The sequence below is a fragment of the Balaenoptera acutorostrata genome (genome assembly GCF_949987535.1).
Source record: "Balaenoptera acutorostrata chromosome 6 unlocalized genomic scaffold, mBalAcu1.1 SUPER_6_unloc_1, whole genome shotgun sequence".
Lineage (NCBI taxonomy): Eukaryota > Metazoa > Chordata > Mammalia > Artiodactyla > Balaenopteridae > Balaenoptera > Balaenoptera acutorostrata.
Window position 1 is genome coordinate 128,417 of NW_026645490.1, and position 12,935 is coordinate 141,351.

A 12,935-nucleotide genomic window follows, 5' to 3' on the forward strand; every position below is an offset into this window, starting at 1 on the left:
CCCTACTAGCAAATAGGCCTTTTTCATGTAAAGGCTGGGACTGTGTCTCAGTCTGATGTGTAGTGGTACATCCTGGGGGTGGTATCCTGCCAAGAACTGTCTCTCCAATTGTTACAGTTCCATGGGATGCAGAAAAGAGATCCCTCCTGGCCTCCAGAGCCAGGTGATCAAGGAGCATCCCCTGAGTGGAGGCCACAAAAGTGGGATCTCCCGTCTTGGAGATTCTGGCTCTCTGGAGCACATCAGAAGGAAAGTGTGAAGATGATGCTTACTGGCTGGAGTGAGGCGGTGGGAAGAGTGCAAAGATGACACCATCTGAATAAAGGGGAAAAGGGAAAAGAAAAAAAGAAAAAGAAGAAGAAGAAAAAAAATATATATATATATATATAGCAAGACAGAGGAAGAGCAGGGAAGAAGGAGCCAGCTGGCTGGAGCACAAAGTTGTCACCTGCAGGAAAGGAAAAAGGGGGGGAAAGATGGCACCTTTCAGCTTTATCAAGGCAGAGAGAGAGCACCCGCCAGCCTCTGTCCCTGGGGAGTATTGCAGCAGGCCCCTGTTCCTCAGATTAATGCTTTAAAATTGGGAAGTGAGTCTCTTTCACAAAAAGTCAGAGTGCTTTTCAAAGGGCTGCTTCTGCACTTGGCCCTGGGGCAGGTGAGTCTGTGCACAGGCCCTTTAAGAGCTGTTCCTCAGTCCACCACAGCCCTGTGGGTCTCATGGGATGTGCCTTGTTGGTCTTCAAAGTCAGATGTTCTGGGGGTCTATCTCTCAGGTGCCAGCCTTGAAAGTTGGAGTGCCCAAAGTGGGGTCCAAACCCTTCACCTCTCAGGGAGAAGCTCCAGGTTTTGAGCTCCTTCCTGATTGTGTGTCTCCACACCAGGGATGGGATTTATGGAAAAATTGTGTCTCAGCCTTTCCTACCTGTTTTGATGTGGTTTCCCTCTGGTTTTCCTGATGTGAAGGGGTTGCTCCACCATCTTTTAGTTTTTTTCAGAGGAAAGTTTTCCATATGTAGCTGTAGATTTGGTGCGTTTGTGGGAGGAGGTGGGTTCAGGATCTTCCTATGTTGCCACCTTGAACTGGAACCTATTTACTATGTTTTAAATTTTGGTTTTCAATTGTTCAGTTTGTTACTAGTATATGGAAATATGATCAATGTTGTGTATTAATGTTTACGTATAGATCTTATATTCTGAGATCCTGCTACAGCAATTTATGATAATTTATTATGAGTTTTCTTATACATTCCTTGGAATTTTCTATGTAGACAATTATGTCATCTGTAAATAATGACAATTATATTTCTTCTTTTCTAATATGTATGCCTCTTTTTTCCTTTTCTTGCTGTACTACACTAACTAGAATCTAAAGTACTACATTGAAAACTAAGAGATGAGAGTGGACATTCTAATCTTGTTTTTGAACTCAGGGAAAAACATTCATTCTTTCACCATTTCATGTGATGTTAGAAGTAGGTTTTTTGTAGATGTTCTTTATTAGGTTGAGGTAGTGACCTTCTATTCCTAGTTTTCTGAGCATTTTTAATATGAATGGGTGTTGAATTTCGTTAAATGCCTTTTCTGTATTAATTGGTGTGACAGTATGTGTTCCTTTAGACTCAATATGGTAGATTACATTGATGGTTTTTACCATTGAACCAGGCTTGCATCCCTGGAATAAATTCCACTTGGTCATAGTCTGTTATTCATGTGGATTCTGATGGTAAGTATTCTTGTGGATTTCTTCTAATAGGGTAAATTACGGTTCCCCAAAAAGGTCCGTGTTTAACCCCTCCTATGACAATATGTGAATGTCACCTTGTATGGAAAAAAGGACTTTGCAGCTGTGACCAAGTAAAAAATCTTGAGATGAAGAGATTATCATAAATGTTCTGGGTGGGCTATATATAAACACAAAGATTTGTATAGGAGGGACACAGGAAGAGTCAGAGTTGGAGAGACCATGTGATGAGGGAAGCAGAGATTAAAGTGATGCACTTTGAAGATGGAAGAAAGGACTAATTCCAAGGAATGCAGGCAGACTCTAGAAGACAGAAAGGGAAAGGAAACAGATTCTCCTGTAGGGCTTCAAAAGGAACAAGCCCGGAGACACCTTGACTAATAGACTACTGAGCTGCAAAAACTTTCTTTTACAAAGGGTCAAGGAGGGCTGGGAGCACATATGTGCTGCCCACCTGGACAGAGGAGGACCTGTGAGGCTGACCTACAGATTAGTGGAGGTGGAGAGACATGAGCCCCTTTCTTCTCCAAGCTCTTTGCAGGGTCCAGCAGAGAGCCATGCCACCTGCGGAAGCCTGCGGCCCCAGTTTTGCATGCTGATGGTGTAGGGGTCATGTTCAGGGAGTCCCTGTTGTCCTAACCCCTGCCTGGGTCCTGGGGAAGGAATCAGAACTCAGAACCGGGAGAAGAGCCTTTGGCCAGCAGGGAAGGGGGGGTGAGGCCCAGGACAGGTCTACAAAAGATCAGAGCATCTGAGTGCTTTAGGAGGAAGGGGCTTCAGAGGTGGGCCAGCACAGGCTGTGACGGAAGCTAAGCAGACTGGGAGGGGGGGCAGTTCGGGGAGATAGCAGGGGTCTGCTCCCTACCCTCATTGGTTGCTCGTCTCACCCTTATGAGCGGGTCATTTCCCCTGCTCTGATGATTCGAAGTCTCTGCCGGCACCCACAGGACGGTGACTGAGGCCTCTACACTCCTCAGCATGGATCCCAGCTCCCACCCAGATCTGGGGCCGCAGACACCTCTCCCCCACCCCTGCTGCCCCTGTGAGTAAGCTGTTCTTGTGAAACACGGTCATCGTTTGTCAGGATGAACTGTTTTCTATGGGAATACAAATCAGTGTTGATACCAATACACACACATGTCCAGCCATGGGTGGAAAGGGAAGGGACAGTAGTTCTGGGGTGTCTTTGCACACCCCTAGGCCCCTAAGGCCAGTCCCCACAGCCACAGCCAGATGGGTCCTCCTCCCTCAGTTGAAAGAGATGCTGCTGCACAGAAATCCCACAAGTTCCACAAAGGGGCCCAACTGTCGTTTCCCTTAGACACACCTGTAACAGGTGCCCCATGAATTTCCCCGCGCCCATTCCCCTTGTTGCATCCTCACTGGGATTAAGAGGTAGCTGCCTCAACCACTCTCCACATTGCAATAATCCCAGTGGGACTAGAGAACGCTCCCGCTATGACGAGGCAGACAGTCCTGTCCCCATGGCCAAGACTTTTCCTGTCTGGTCAGGCCACCCACACAGGAAACCCTGGATGAGCGGAGGGTCACCCCAGCGCCATCGCCTGGCCACTTCAGGGAAGCAGAGAGAAGCTCCATAAAGACAAGGGCCGTCTCCAGGCTCCGTCCTAGAAACTGGTTAGTGTCCAGAGGGCTGAGAGGCACAAAAGCAGCTCTCCCTCCCCAGACGGTTCAGGGATGCAGAAGATGCTACAGATGCCCCAGAAGGCCCCTAGCCAAGCAGGCTTTAGAGAAGGGGATGATGAGGGGGTCCCTGGGGAAAGTGAGAGCTGTGCGTTCCCAGGGGCAGCCTGAGGAGTCCTTGTCTATGTGGAGGAAAGGTTTGGCCACCTGTAGATCCATAGCTCCTGTGACCTCCCTCACCCTTCCTTCCTCTCAGGATCGCTCTCTGTGGAGCAGCTCCACACGAAGAAGATGACAGTGGCCTGAGAGCATTTCCCACCAAAACTATCTTTATTCACAATTTTCATACATCACTCCAAAGGTCCTGCCCACACCCACCTCCCCCACCTCCCTAATCCCCCACAATCCCAGGATCAGCTCTGGGGTGAGGAGGAGCCCCTAGGCTCCCCTGGGGGCCGCCCTGGGGGGCTCGCCCTGGAGGGCCGGCCCGGCTGTTCCCTACTGGCTGCAGTGCTTCCTCTGCTTCTTCCTCCTCTTCCCTGTGACAAACGGGTCACGCTTTCTCTTTCTCGGCTGTGAGGGGCGAACCAGCCCCAGAGCAAAGGCTGGCCTCGCAGAGACCCCGTGGCCAGCCCCGGGGATGGGCAGCTTCTCAGCAGCGGCTGGGCGCCCACACAGAGCCCGCTTCCTCGACTTGGGAGCGGCTGGTGGAGCTGGGCTGGGGCCTCTTCTCTGAGGGGAGGGGGCCTGGGGAGCACTCCTGGCCCCCCAACCTCCAGGGGAGGCCAGGCCTGAGGCAGGGGCAGGACTCTGGGACAGCCGGCAAGGCGGCAGGCTCTGCGGAGAGGCCAAGAGGGAGGCCAGGCTGTGGAGCGCCTCCTCGTGCTCACTGGACGCGTCCCTGGGCCCTCGGGCCTCCGGAACAGGAGACGCCTCTCTGAGAAGAGACGCATCCCTGGGTCCCAGTAGAGGGCCAGTGCGCCTTTGACCCTGGGGAGGGGAGGGCCGTCCGGCCCGGAATGGAGAGACCTCCTGACGTCCTCGAGAGGGAACAAAGACTTTGGGCCCGAATGGGCCAGTGTCTGCTCGGATGGGCCTATGAAGAGCCTCAAAATCAATCTCTGGTGGGCAGGCTTCATCACTGACCCCTCGATGGCGGTCTTGGTCGTGCCTCTGGGCACCTTGGCCGGCGTGGGACTCAGATGGACTTGAGCCCATTCCGCGTGCACTGTGGCTCGGGGCTGCCGGCCCACCTTCCTCCTCTTTCAAGTCCAGGAGTTGTTTCTGCACCAGCTGGTAGGAGGGAGGAGGACAGTGACGGCTCCACGCGCACGTGTGAGAGGAGGAGCACTGGGCAGTGGGACAATGGCCCTGGGGGGGAGGAGGGGACGGGTGACCCCAGGACTAGACTCCAAATACAGACACGGTGGCATTCCTGCCATCCTCCTGCACCTTATTCCCAGCTGTGTGTCCTTCCCTCCGCTCCCGGCTCCCCATCCTCTCCTTCCTATCACCCTGCGCTGCACCCACCCCAGAGAGGGCCCTTCCCCATGCCAGGCCTCCGAGGCAGGGAAGGGACGGACAGAGCCATGTGGGCCTCCTGCTCTGGGGCCCTACCTCTCCCCTGCTCACTGGGGTCCCTCCGTGCCCTGGTCTTCCTGGGTGTCCCTTGTCTCCCTTGTTCTACCTGCGATCCCTCCCTCCTCTGGCTCCCCGGGGCCACCTGGTTTCCCCTGTCCCCTGGATCACCTGGGGTCCCCCCTCCCCTGGAGTCCCCTGGCTCCCTAAGTGTCCCTCTCCCTCCCCTGGCTCACTTCTTCAGGGGTGAGTCCTTCCTCCTGCTTCAGCTCCTCAGCAAGGGCCAAGACATCCAGCTGTGGGTCTGGGGAAAACAATTCTGCCAGGAATCGAGGGTGAATGACTGCCTCCACCTCGGACAGAAAGAAGAGGCTGTGAGCATCCTTGGCCAGGAGTGGCCTGTGACACAAGAAGACCAGGAGGGAAAGTGAAAAGCAGAGACCCACCCCCACTCTCCTCCACAAGGCGGGGATGGTCAGCACACACACACACACACACACACACAAACATGCACATACACAGTCACACACAAAAGAGCACATATACAGATGCACATACACAGACACACAAAGGCATACACACAGACACAGACATATACACACATACACCTGCGTAAACCTCCCCTAACACCAGGCTCAGGAACAAGGAGCTGAGCTTAAATCCCATCGGCCTGAGCAGAACCCAGATCTTGGGTGCTGAGAGTTCCATGCCCTGGCATCTTGTAGACCCCAGGCTCCAGGCCCAGCCTACCTTGGTGACAGAGTGTTCCCGGGAACGCAGCTCGTCAGTGTAGCTCAAGAGACACGGGTCCAAGTAGGTGTCGTCCTCTTCCTGCTTCAGCTCATTTCCGTCCTTTCCACATTCTGCATGTGACTTGCCGCTGGCTGAGTGGACGGGTCCCACCAGCGCCTCCATCCTCTCCACATCCTCCCTCACAGCCTCAGGGGGAATCTCCTTCGGCGCCTTGGGCTCCGGGTTCCCCTGGGATCTGTGTGGCTTCGGGTGCGAGGGCTGGGCCCTGGGGCCGGACATCCTGGGAGCACAGGCTGAGGCAGAGCAGGAGGAAGGGAAGGAAGGTGAGGGACTCCCGGTCCACCTCCTGACCACCGAGCGCACGTTGGTGAGAGCATTGTTTGGGGGACGTTGATGTGGGTGTGGGAGGGGTCAGGACCATCTGAAGCCTCATGCACAGTTGGAGAGGGGAGGTTAGGGGGTCATCTAAGAGAGTCACAAGTAAGGAAGTGGGGAACCTCCAATTTTCTAGGGGTCTCCCCATCAAGCCCACTTCTCAGGCAGACTTCGTGTGGGGTCCTTTGACAGGGAGGTGTGAGAGGAGTTACAAAACTGACCAAGTCAATACCCCGTAGTGACAAAGGGCAGCTGAGACCCCACCCCCCCCACCCCCCGCCTCGGTGGCTCTTTTCGTTGAAAGACCAATGCCCCTGTTTTGAAAGAAAAGGATCCACATGGGGACGTTGGCCAACCCAAGGCCCCTGTTACCTGTGCCTTCAGCTCCAGTGGGAACCTGGGTGCCTGGCTGAAGGCCCACTTTCGGGGTTGGGGGCCCCCGAGGATCCAGCTTCGGTGGGGCTGGAGGAGGCAGATCCTGCGCGCACTGCATCCACTGCAAATGCTGAATGTGCATCTCCTCCTCGGCCGCAAATTCCATGAACCTGGGGGGTGACGGAGGCACAGGCCACCCTGAGAAAAAGGCCTGGGTTCTGGAGCCCAACAAAGGCAGCCAAGACTGAGGCAGTGGGAGAGGACGTGCCTTGGGGCCGTCAAGGCCCTGTGAGGTGCTGTCCGCAGCAGAGAGCTGCTCCTGGAAGCGATAACAAGATCTGGGACCCTTCCTGCCTCACCAGCACTGGAGGGCATTCAACAGCACAGACCCAGGTCGCTGAATTGAACCAGGTCAACGGGACACATGGCTGACCCAGGGGGCACCCTCCTCATGCCCCCGTCTCCATCCAGAACCACATGAAGGGCTGACAGCCAGAGGCTGGAACAGGCATGTGTTCCCCACAGGGGTCCTTGCCCGAATCCAGGACCCTGGGCTAGGACTGAGACTCCTGGAACATAGACCTGGAGACAGGGCCCAGGAGAGGCTGGACGATGTGGATGCTGAGCTTAGAGGAGAGGCCTTCCCTTCCTCTGAGAGGCGCTCGTTTGTTTGCTTTTGTTTCTTAAACCAAGGGGATTACCATGGAGCAAACACTGGAAGGGCCGGAGACCCTTGGGCCGACGACAGCTGGCTTCCCCAGCCTCTTCAGGGATGCCAGGGTACCCACTCAGGGCACTTTTCATGAGAAGAGGTGGTCCTAAATCTATGTTAGTGGCCGCCAGCCACCCACCACTAAGGAAGCAGCAGGCTGGCGGGTGGAGCTCTTTCCCCGGCCCAGCCCATATGGCCGGAGTTGGACCCCTACTGGACTCACAGCTTCACCCTGCCCCGTCCTGAGACCTTCATGTCAAGGCAAGGGTAGGTCAAAATCAGGGGAGGGCAGAGCTCCTGGTGGAGGAAGGACAGAAGTCTCAAACTCTCAAGGTGAGGGATGGGTTTCTGGGGGAGAGTAGGGCCCCTGGGCTGCGGGGACCCTGTGCTGGGTGACAGCCCTTCTCCTCTGTCCTCTCTGATGAGCACCCCCACGGCCAGACCCTGCCCTCACCCACTGGCCTCACCCTCCACGCAGCCCCTGGGCCCAGGACGCTGACTCACTTTTCCGCCCTCTCGTAGTAGATCATCCGGTCAAGGTTGCTCAAGCGCCGCCATTCCTGCACGGCCCTCCACAGTCCCTCCTCCAGCGGCATGTTGGGATTCAGGCGGGCCAGGGATCGAAGCACTGGGCTGTAAGCCCTCGGGGTCAGTCTCCGGGCCCAGCCCAGCCCCCACCTGCCTGACCCCACCCGCCCATGTGGACCACACATCACTCAACCCAGAATGACTGAGCAACAGGAGGGTGAGAGGCGGGCGTCTGGGAGGGCAAAGACAAGCCTTCCCGGCCACTGCTGTCACCGCCTCACACTCACTCAAGGATGACCATCCACTCCCAGGCTAGAGCTGGGACATTGTGCCTTGGGGAGCTCTTTTCCTCCTCAAGGCTGCATTTTCATAATAAAAATCACCATCATCAATGAGGCGTGGCATGTGCAAAGCAATCTGGTAACACTTCATAGATTAGCCCAAGGCGTCTTCTGCACAGTTCTCTGAGTGAAGTGTAATTGTCCCCTTTTTACGAGGGACCGGAGGTTTAGGATGGAAATGCCTGCCAGGCTCACAACTCTAGTGGGAGAGAGCCCACGGCCTTAGGAGAGCTCTCCCATCACCCTGTTCCTAGTGGAATTCTCCACAACGAAGTGGAGGCATGCATAAAGCGCTCTCCTGGGCCCCGCGCTCCTCCCCCTCCTCTGAAGTGGCCTCCCCTGGCCATGTGCGCTCACGTCCTGTATGAAGGACACGGCACCACAGGAGAGGGCGGCCTCCACTCCTTGGCTCCTCACCTTACACCACGACCCTCTCTGACTGCAAGTCTGCAGTCCGTATTACCATGAGAATCATGGAAGAGCAAGCTGGCCAGGCTCACAGGGTGGTGGGGCCAGTTGAGATGGGGCACATTTCAGTCCTGATGTCACGGACTGGCAGGCCCACCCATGTGACCGACAATGTGCCTTCTCATAGCATGGACATCGCCCTCACACCTTCCTTCCAGTAGCCCTAGAAACCTAACGTGCGAGTCCATCCCCAGTTCCTCTTTATCTAAAAGCTCCCATAAGCTCAGGACCCGCTGAGCGTTCACTCACATGAGAAAGCAGGAAAAAGCTTCTGCATCAGGACTCAGGTGAAAGTGTCTCCGGGCCAGGGGCTTGATGTGCTGCCAACGTCGGAAGTTACTGTACTCTCTCTGGGGGTTAGAGGAGCCATCCTGCGAGGCGTTGGACTGGTTGGTGGCCAGGCGGCCCTCCCTGGAAGTGTCATGTGGCCATGGCCCAGAGTTCACTGGGCGAATGATAGGGGCCAGCTGGGCAGCTGGTGGTGGAGCTTGAGGAGGAAAGCCTGGGGTCCAGCCTCCCTTGCCAGCCTGCCTAACTCCAACAGCTGAAGCAGTCACAACGGTCCCCATCACAGGGGTTGCTATGAATTCGGGTGCAGGACATGCAGCACTCCTGCTGAGGGCCCCTGGAGCGCTCCAGTTGAGGGGGGCCTGAGTAACGACAGAGGTCTGAGTCTGGGGGGCCTCCACTGTCCTCCCTTGTGACCTGACTTGGACAGTGAGGTTGCAAGCCCCAGGGGCACTGGGGCCAAGGCCACCATTAGCCACCATAGGCGTCCTGGGGAAAGCTGGCAGCAGCAGGCTGCTGCCAGGAGGGAATGCTGGGGTGATGGGACGTGGCAGGTGCTGCTGCCAGGGTGGCCGGTGCTGGGCGCCAGGAATGGGTGGAGGGAAGGGCACTGCCGTGAAAGTAGACAAGGAGGCACCAGGGTTCATGGTCACATCCGTTCCCAGCACTGGACATGCTGTTGAGGCAAAGGAAAGGAGTGAATGGAGGAGGAGAATGGGCAAGTGGGACTGAGGCTTTCTGTGGCATCAGAGTGTAAATCTCCACAGGTGAGGGACACTTGGACAAGGGAAACTGTGCAGCGTGCAAATGTCTTCAAGTGATTTTCATGCCCTGACCTCCACTTGAGAATTATTCCACTGGTGACCCCGCACCCATCCACCAAGGTCCCTGACCCCTGTCTGCCGAGAAGAAATCGCCTCAGCAAGCACTGACTTGGAGAGCCTCCCTAAGGCACCCCCTGGCACCTAAGCCTCACAGGCTGTCTCCCAAGATCTGGAACTGTGTGGACATCCGCTCTGTGAGAAATGCCCCTCAGCCGGCGTACTAGCAGCTAGGGACCTTCTCCAAGGTAAGTTCTAGGCACCCAAAAGCCCTTTGTGGACAGGTATTGTGTAAAATATTAGGGCCCCACCTCCTCCTCAGTCCTCCTTTTCCTGATGCTCAGTAGAAATCCCCTCTTTCTTTCCTAGCCTCACAAAACGAAACAAAATGCTGGAAAATATCTCTCTAATGGAATCCTGATACAAACCCATAACACTGGCCCAGAATGCACCTGCATCTCAGAACAACCCACAGCAGACACGTAACATGGGCCAGGTCCTGCCACCCCCTCCCCAGTGCCCAGAGTCGCTGTCATCACTCAGGAGTTCTGTTCCTAGGAGGCGGGGGTGGGGGGAGTGGTGTGTGAGAAGTAGGCGCGTGTCCCTTAGATTCTGTCATTTCACAGCCAGTGATGGCTGCAGAGGATTAAACAAGGGCCAGGGAATTGTCATGTTACATTGGTCATGGGAGTACAGACCGCCTGTGGTCCTTCCCCCTCCAGCTCCCAATAACGGAAAGTCAATCTGAGAAGCATGCAGAAGCCAGTTGCCATGGCGATCAAGTTGTCTGGATCACATCCCTGTTCAGGAGAACAAGGTACACACCACGGTGCACCTAATTAACCAGAACAGGTGTCATAGGACGTTTAATAATAACACAGAAGATCGTCTTCCTGCCCCTGGGCTACACTCCTTCCCCCTTTAAAAGAGGAAGCAGCCTTCACTGACATTCCACCCGAAACAACCCCACTCCACATCTGTCTCCTGTCCATGAAGGAGTGACAGGAAATATGAACAAACTCTTCCTCTCAAGGCAGCCTGAGGGTCCGCCATGAGATACTGGACGAGATGAAGTAGGTCTGAAGTACTGCGATTCCACAAAAGGAAGAACAATTCAGAGCAACTCAGGAACCTGAGCCCTCTCTTGGCTGAAGTTACACGGTTGCCCATCCCCTGTTGAATCCAAAGCAACAGTTGCCTGAACTGAGAAGTGAGCTCTGGGCTGGGAGGAGTGGACGGGGTGTGGGCTGCGGCAGTTAGAGTAACCTCCTGCCTAGCTCTCGGAGAGGACACTTCACTGCAGGTGTGGCCACACACAGCCCCACTGAATAGTTTTCTCACCAAGACCATCTCTCCCCACGGCCCCCTTAGATACAGTATGCTCCTGTTCCAATCCCTTAGAAAGATATGGTGAGGCAAGCTTCAGGTGCCTCAGGAACACAAGACACGTCTAGGCTTTCCTCATGACCCTCCCTGTGTCACCACCAGGACATCACACACATCCTTACACACACGTTTCAAAGTGGCTTGTCTCCCTTCTAGAAAGAATCAACCTGCCTGCTGCCATCCTTTCTCCATAGCCAGGGCAATTCCTCTTGATCCACCTCTAATGACCCCTCCTCCCCAGTGCAGTCTCAGGTTTCTTCAGGCTCCCCAGTCTCCCCAGGTGAAATGTCCTCGTGTGTCCAGTGCTCTCTTCTCCCTCTACTTCAGTCCAACTGTGTGCCCACCGTGAAGTGTCACGTGTGAACCCGAAGGATGTGAGGGATGGCAGGGTCTCTGAGAACACACCCCCAGCCTATAGGCTTACCTCCTTCTGAAGCCGTCCTGCAGGCTTGGGCACGGACTACTGCTGCCTGGTAGCCTCAATGAGAAAAGTCAAGACCAGGACCCAGAGAGTGACCTGCTTCAACAGACGCTCAGGGTCCAACTGAAGGAGGGGCCGGTTTGAGTCATAACAGTAGAATGTGGCTGAAACGTTCTGCAGTGCGGGAGGGGCAGAGGGCACGTGGGTCTGGGTAGGGTGGGGGTGGGGAGACATTCCACGAGGGCTCTGGCAGGTAGGCAAGAACCGGAAGTTCCTTCCACCTCACACAGTGGCAACACAATTGGCGTGTGCCTCTTTACGCAGTTTATAGACTGTTTTTTTGATTCACGGCACCGAGGTTGGACTTGACGGTCCCTTCCTTTCACTTCTTTTTCCATCAACCTAGTTTTGTGTCCCTCAACACACTCTGCTTCCTACCTGGCTCTTGACTTACTTCAACAGAGACTAGACTTTCTGAACAAAATTCAGAACGGTTAGTCTGATAAACACTTGGGTATTTATGGCCACATGGAACTGAGTATTTGAAATTAGGATTGTCTCAGCAGATCCAGTGTCTTTGACTGCTGTATGTACATCACTCCTAAGGGAGTGGTCCTTGTGCTCCAACCAACATCCAGCAGGACCAGCCTTACTAATGATCCTTTGTGCTGGAAAGCCCCCGTCCATCAAAAAACCGTCATGCAGCCCCCATGTCCAAGACCAGAATTCACTAAATGTCTTTCTCATAGTATTCCATGGTTGTAAAAGATTTAGTTTTTTACCTTTTAAATGATTTTAGTATAATATTTTAAGCGAGCAACACCTTCTCATGGTTCAAAATTAAATTGTGCAAAATGGAATATGCAGTGGCGAGTCCTCCTCCCACCTCTTTCCCCTGTCAACCCAATCCTCTTTCCCGGAGGAAACCAGTGTTATCTCTTTCACTAAAATCTTCCCAGAGATACGTCATGCAACTAAAAACGAAGGCAATCTGTTTTCAGTTTTTAAAATGCCTTCATTTTTTTTCTAGATGACAATTCATATATGTTCCAATATATCTGAGGAGATTTTCAATGATTGTCTTTGTACGGGTATCGTGGCTCCTCTGTTTCTGCACTAGATTCCTAGAACAACAATTTCTAGTCTCTTAAATTTCAAAGCACCTGAAAGAATAGGGTGGCTCGATCTAGTAAAGAAAAGTAATAAATGCCTAACTGAATTTGACTTTTGAATTTCACATAAACGAGGAATTCATTTTTAGTACAACTTTGTCCCATGCAACATTTTGGACATAGTTTTACTGCAAATTCTTTCCCTGTTTATCTGAAATTTACATTTAACTTGAAATCTGTATTTTATCTTGCAACACTACCAAAAAATCAGAACATAGTAAGCTATTATCAGTTACTCATCCTTATGAGAAAGAGACCTTGGAGTGACGAGACTCAAGTGTGCACCTTGGCTCCAACAGAAAACACAACTGTAAACATACACAAAATCTGCA

General features: G+C 53.7%; 1 protein-coding gene across 1 annotated transcript; it reads right to left on the bottom strand.

The window, feature by feature from the left end:
- Positions 1-5,193: 5,193 nt before the first annotated feature.
- LOC130706588 (NUT family member 2G-like) lies at positions 5,194-11,519 on the bottom strand (the record flags this gene model as incomplete). The annotated part of the gene is made up of 6 exons (XM_057539226.1): positions 11,435-11,519; positions 8,765-9,479; positions 7,683-7,811; positions 6,507-6,636; positions 5,714-5,959; positions 5,194-5,316 (listed from the first exon to the last, which is right to left on the bottom strand). Coding segments are annotated over exons 2-6 (1,314 nt in total), but the record flags the coding sequence as incomplete, so codon positions are not given.
- Positions 11,520-12,935: the final 1,416 nt, after the last annotated feature.